Source organism: Quercus lobata, chromosome 10, assembly GCF_001633185.2.
Source record: "Quercus lobata isolate SW786 chromosome 10, ValleyOak3.0 Primary Assembly, whole genome shotgun sequence".
In the NCBI taxonomy this organism is placed as follows: Eukaryota; Viridiplantae; Streptophyta; class Magnoliopsida; order Fagales; family Fagaceae; genus Quercus; species Quercus lobata.
In genome coordinates this window covers 64,192,895-64,199,689 of record NC_044913.1, presented here as the reverse complement: position 1 = coordinate 64,199,689, position 6,795 = coordinate 64,192,895, and the positions used below count along the sequence as shown (strand labels likewise).

The 6,795-nt window shown below is 32.5% G+C and overlaps 1 protein-coding gene across 2 annotated transcripts; it reads right to left on the bottom strand.

The window, feature by feature from the left end:
- Positions 1 to 1,428: 1,428 nt before the first annotated feature.
- Positions 1,429 to 5,815, bottom strand: LOC115963211 (probable thiol methyltransferase 2). Of its 2 annotated transcripts, none has more exons than XM_031082142.1 (8): positions 5,519 to 5,815; positions 5,061 to 5,191; positions 4,245 to 4,331; positions 3,446 to 3,546; positions 3,268 to 3,367; positions 2,914 to 2,960; positions 2,656 to 2,734; positions 1,429 to 1,713 (listed from the first exon to the last, which is right to left on the bottom strand). In XM_031082142.1, the coding sequence occupies exons 1-8, from the start codon at positions 5,760 to 5,762 to the stop codon at positions 1,660 to 1,662; spliced, it is 843 nt and encodes a 280-aa protein (XP_030938002.1). In that variant the 5' UTR covers positions 5,763 to 5,815; the 3' UTR covers positions 1,429 to 1,659. The 2 variants fall into 2 exon arrangements, with proteins under 2 accessions (XP_030938002.1, XP_030938001.1); XM_031082141.1 differs by having other exon boundaries at positions 1,445 to 1,722.
- Between the last annotated feature and the right edge of the window lie 980 nt (positions 5,816 to 6,795).

The window sequence follows — 6,795 nt, the reverse complement described above, 5'->3', positions numbered from 1 at the left end:
TTGTCTGGATTTGGATTTACTTGTTGGGTGATACTGATACATGTTAAATACGTTGAATTTGAAGTCCATCCAAACATGATAAACATCTAGATATCAACATCAATTAATACCACCTCACTTACATTAAAGTTTCTAACTTGGTTCTTTTTTCTTTTTTCTTTTTTTTGAATCAGTTTGTAACTTGTTTGATGCAACTAAGGTGGTGGAATACAATATGGATATTCGCAATGGCAATGGGAAGAAAATTTATCAGTTATTTCTCGGTAGTAATCACTCTCTTTCAAAAAAAAAAATTAAAAAAATAATAATAAATATGTTGCATATGTATGAAGAATAAGAGATGTTATATATGTATGAAGAATAAAAGAGGAATTGGAAGCTGAATTAAATACTTTGTAATAAATGTTGAGTAATAAGAACATCAGATTCAGATAAGGTGAAATAGTAATACACGGTTGAGATTGAAAGTTCAAAAAATAAACTTTCAATCTCAACCATTGAATAAAAAAGTTGAAAAAGTTAAAAAGTTAAAGTTAAAAAATGAAAGTGGTAAAAAATGATATGAGTGGGTGTGGTGTAATTGCACCCAGTGCAATACCTTAGGTATTGCACCAGATTCAAATCCTAAGAACATCCTAATCCTTGTTTTAACCAACACTCTTTGGTTTACACGATTGGTTGGGAAAAAAAACCTTGAGCACAAGAATTCATGAAAAGGATTCATAATTTTTTGCTATAAACTATGTGATGAACTTGTCGACATCATATATTGCTCCATAATTTTTTTTAAAATAAATAGTTATTTAATGATGCCCAGGTATTCGAAAATTTTTGTTGTATCCTAAACTGTAATTGAAGCATTGGAAACCAAATTGATGATTCTTGTTTACCTCAATTATACATATGCTAAAAGAGTTTCATAAATTTGTTAAAAATGTTGAGTCAAGTCTGATTTGACCAAGGTTGAACAAATTTGCCCAAATTTGAACAAATTTTCGATCATCCAGTTAGAGTAAATGAGTTGCCATCTTAAAAAGCACGAAAATTTCTCCCAATTTAACTTATGCTACAAAATCGACTTTGAACTGGGGAAGATTTCGAAATCAGAGTTGAAATTTCTTATCAAGTAATGGGTTCTTAAATTTCTCCACCATGATCCAAATGAACTAAAATTGGTTGTATTTGAATGTTGATTTAGTGTTTTTCAAATGTTTGAAATTCGCCAAAGTGGAGGTTAGTATTTAGTAAGACCAACACAAGTTAGGATGAGAGGGTAAAACATGGAGTAAATGAATTGTATACGGCAAATGTTGTCTGTCAAGATCATATCTTATCCACTCTCTGCTTGTGTGAAAATATCCCAAATAAAACCCAAAAAATTTCAAAAATTTTACTTTTAACATTGGGATGAAGGGAATAAAAAAAATTACCTGAACCAAATCTCTTTTTTAACTTTATAGTTATAGGGCTACATAGAACTGTATATATCAACAAATATATTCAAAAATTGCAGGTAAAAGTTGTGTCGCTAGACTTATTGATATCATTTAACAATAATCAAATTATTAGAACGATTCTTTATGTTTTATTGTCATAATCAATATATGAACGATTTCAATGACCCCAAGTGCTCCACTTTTCACAAGATGGCTGTAGTTATCATAGTGTGCATTGGGCTAGGGAACTCTTCCACCTGCCAAGCTTCTCTCTTCCCTGTAAAAGCTAATAAAGCCAATTGTTAGAGCACTTTAAAGGGTATTATGATATCTAAACGAAAAATTCATTAGACTTCTAAACTCCCCAGACGGAAAGTTACTAATTAATTTTCCTCATTCTTTCTAGGAACATTCCTCTTACTCAGAAATCATGAGTGAGTGCAAGTGGGTGTGTGTAATAGTCATTGCCCTTCTTTCTAAAATAAATAAAAAAGTAATAATAAAGAGAACGAATTATGAGACTGGAAAAGCAAACTCTAAGCCTACAAAAAGGCATTCAATCAACTTGTACATCAGACCACTACAGGGAACACTTAAGTTATGTTTATCAGAGGAAAACATTTTCATTGTTTTCAAGTGTTTGGTGCAGTATAAAATATCCTGGTCAAACTGAAAATATTTTTAAATGCCCACTCCATTTCCAAACTCATTTATCTCCTCCCTCAAAGTATAAGATTGCCAACTTGGTAATTTAGAGTGGAATATCTGTCCACAAAATCAACTTTTAGTGGCGAGTTGCAAAATACCAAGACAAGTATCTCATTCAGTGAAATTGGACCCATTTTTGAACATTAATGCCTCAAATAAAACATCAATAAAAGCATTAGCAAGGTGTAAGACAATAAAGAGATGCTGTTTAATAACAAGTTGTCAAAAACAATGATGGAAAAACTTCAATAAACAAAATATCAACAAATCAAAAAAATAACACAAAGAATGGCTATTGTATCATTCTCATCGAGACTCTTGTGTGTGTGTGTGTGTTTTAGATTTATCTGTAAGCTAGCAGGCTGTCCCAATGGCTGTTATTACACCTTTGTTGACTTTTCAAAGTGTACCATGTATCTTAGAGAACTTATTATCGTGTGATTAGCATGCTTGATTTTGCAAGCTCTACATTGCAGGTTAGATCCAACTAGGAGAAAATGTTTTGACATACCTTGCGTGGTCCAATAGCCATTTCATTATCCACAATGGATACTGCCCTAAAGCCCATGGGAAGTAATACCTCTTCATAACTGCAAAGATTTAAATTGGTAAGTTTGAAAAAAAAAAGTTGTTAAGTGTAGACAAACATCCATGCAAAAGTTTCTTCAGTGATATCGATACAAGATTCAAACTACCAAGCCTCCCAACCCCAAGGGAAGGGCAGGCAAAAAAGAAAAAGAGAAAAAAAAGAAGGTAAATAAGTGTGTACTCTGAAATTGATACTTTGAATGGGGGTCCACCAACATGATCGCTAATCTGCCATCACGAAAAATTTAGTTTCAACAGAGCCATAAGGAAACCATTTTCACAAACATTTATAAATTTTGAAATTTCACTAATTAATCTGAACTTCACTTTAAAAATTGGAAGGTCTCTAAAATTCTAAGGACATGGCTATTGAAAAGAAAAGCAGGCAAGATTGTGGAAAAAGAAAAGAAAAGAAAAGAAGGTAAGATTGTGGAATGTCTAATCAAATATCATATGATAGTGTTTTTCACATGCAAACAAGAATAAACAAAGAGAAAATAAGTGGGAAAAATTATTGAGGAATTAAGATCATTACTGGAAACATTAGTGTTATGAGCTCTCCACCAGGTTTCAATAAATCACGAATTCTCTGTGCCCAAGCCAACCTCATGTCTGGTTCAATGGCACAAAAGAACCTGTAAATTCTCCATTAAAATATGATCATATAGAGATTCTTCTCACGGACAACTAAACCACTATTCATGCCAACTCACGTATAATCCAGAATGAGATCAAACAATTCACTTGGATTCCAAGTGAAAAAGACTGCCTTTAAGAAGTTAAAATAACTTGCATTCGGTAATGAGGAAGACAACTGCATTAACATTAGAACAGACTATTAAAATGATAAGTAAAGAAAGAGATGGAAACCTATACCAGGTCACCTCTTTAAACTGTAAAACAATTTAGATTCCATGACTTATTACAAGTTAAAGTCACAAAAATACCAGCTTCTTATGAAATAGTAACTGAATCTATCAGGTTCAACTCTCTATTGGTCGAGGTAATCCCAATGCAAGACATTTGCAAATGATCGCCATAGTAATTGGTCTTTACAGTGCTCTAAATTTTTCTATAACATAAATTTCCTAAGCATCAATTTTAATCTGAAAATGAATAATGGCATGCTTTCAGAAATTAGAACAACCCTGTTATTGTTCCAAATTCAATTTAACAGAGATCACAAGTGTGGTACATCTAATCCCTGTCCTTAATACAACTGAGAGAAGCTGGGGTAACCCAGCTATAGTTCCTAATCCAATTCAGAAATGCTGATTAACAACCAGTTCAGGGAGGCATTCCAAAAAGTTGATAAATTAGACAGTAATGGCCAAATAAACATGGGTGATTCAGTTTTAATATTTCAATTATATCATCATAGCCACATACATGGTTGTTTCTCCAAAGGAAACAGAAAATGAAATGGTAAAAGTAAGAACTTTTGGGTGTCCTTTCTTTCTAAGAGATTGCAAGCCTTAGTGAAGTCAGAATTTTCTGACCAACTGCTCTTACCTCCACTGCTTTCTCAATGGCAATGTCTGATATATCCAATCCAACAACATAGCGTTCAGGGCATGCAATTGCTGCTACATCATAACCCTGCCATATTTGAGCAATTTGTTGTTGGCCACAATAGCAAGCTAAAATGCTAGTGAACAGATAAAGATATAAGAACAGCACATAAATAATGTAACATGCAGACAGGGTAAAGGGGGAGGAAAGATGTACACTACACCTTGTCCCCTTTTTAGTAATGCTTGATCAAGTAGTAGTTAAAATTCCATGTGTGAGAAAGGAGGAGGGAGGAAAGATACCAAGTGATTGATTTCTGATACAATCGAATAATTGCATCAGGAATTCATTAAACAACTGAATTTTGCTTCAACTTCAAACTCAATTGCAGAGAGATTTAATCGTTATTGTTTAATCTTTTATATTTTTTTTGGGTCCCCTTCACTGGGATGAGATAGATATCATGTCAAATATCGTCTACCATATTTTAAGACGTCATTAATGATCATTGAATTAATCTTAAAACAAGAAATTATTTTTAAGTGTCATTATTTTTCTCCACAAATTATAATTTCATCAAACATAGATCACATGTAGATTTTCTACAGGATCATTGACCCAATTAATCATTGATGATGGATCCTCAAGGGACTAATCTTCCTGATAGAAAATATTGAGATAGAAAAACCAAGAAAAAGGAAACAGATACAAAATATTGACATGCAGAGGACTCAAATCTTGCATAAATATATAAGAAATTGAATTATTATATCAGAAAGTAATATCTTGTGAGTAAGAATGAACCATAGAACTTACACTACCACAACCAGGGACTAAAGCCCTACCCTTGGGAAGAGCTCCTGTCTGATGAAGATGTAAAAGAATTGGTGTCGGCTGTCCTAAATCCCATGGGGTCACGCCTTGCTCCCAACTCTTTTCCCAACCATCTGATATGAGTTAGCATACAACAAAATGAGTAGTGAACAACCACACAAATAACATTCCATCCATAGTACAATCTGAATGTGTGCAATTTTCACATTTCTGCCATATTATGAGGCATAATAACATTGATACAAACATAAACTTATAACTGAACCAAGTCATTTTCATGTTCTTAGGACCCATTACAATAGAAATACAAAGTTAATACAAGAAAGAACCAAAAACCAACAGAAAAAATCACATCTTTTAAACAAAATCGGCATACCCATTTGACAAAACCATCTTAAAAACCCAAAAAAAGAAAGAAAAATGTTGTTTTTGGTTGGTACCGGTAGATTCCTTTTGTACGAGTTGTTGAAGCTTATCAACACGGGGGTTGTTTAATCTTGTGGTGCTCTCCACAACTACACTCCTTTGATTTTCATCTCTTTTCTCCATCCTCCTCAGTTTCGAACAATGAATCCTGGCGTTTGTGGACGAAACGGTCCGTATGATTGATGGCGGGTTCCGAAACGGGATGAGGGCCGTGGCGTATGTGTGAGCCAGTAAACGTGAGTGTGAGAGGGATTGCATTGCATAATGCCCAAATTGAGAGACTCTTCTTTCTTCCCTTTCCTATCTATGAATTTGCCTAGTCCATAGTCCATAATCCATAATCCATAATCCATACCCAAGTGAAATAAACACACCCAAGCCCACTTGAGATGGTTTTTTTTTTTTTTTTAAGTGCAAATTACAACTTACACACACGTGGTTTAGTCGAAATTTAAGTTGTTTATTTGTGATTTGAAATTTATACTTTACACACTTGAGGTTATCTTAGTTAGATTTTCTTAACCCAACTCAGTTAAAAACATGACTAAATATGTAATTTTGCTTCTCTTTTATGTCTCTCTTCTTCAAAAAAAAATAATAATACAAATATAAGATCAAATAAAATAAAAAAGAATCTAGCAGAACACTAGCATCATGGGATTTTAAACCACATGTAGGCAACTTAAATTTCGGTTAAATCTCATGTGGGTGGAGTGTCAAATTTTAAACCACAGGTAAGCAACTTAAATTTCAGCCAAACCATAGAAGTAAGTTGTAATTTGTCATTTTTTTTTTTTTTTATTGATCTAATAGTATCTCCTAAATTGAATGGGGATACGTGCATAAGATCGTTCAAGTCAATTACAATTTTACGTTCAAGATCCTAGAATACAAAATATCTTAATAGAAACAATATAAAAAATATACTCATTAATTCAAAGAAAAAGTAATTGAATAAATCTAAACAATTTAAGTTGTATAGAAAGCTAACAAAAGCAAAATTCAATTTTGAATCTAATTAAATTTTCTCTAAGTATTGGTTATATATATATATATATATATATATGATTAGGTTTTTTTATGGTTTATTTATATTGAACTCCTCATTTTCAACATTGAAATAACTCACTTGGCACAAAAATTAAAAAAACTTACATTAGACGAGACACATGGTGCAAAATTAAACTCTAATTGAATTCCAATTTTTACATTGAATTAACTAACTTGGCATAAAATTTAAAAACTTAGATTAGATAGGACACGTGGCACAAAATTAGACTTTAATTAAATT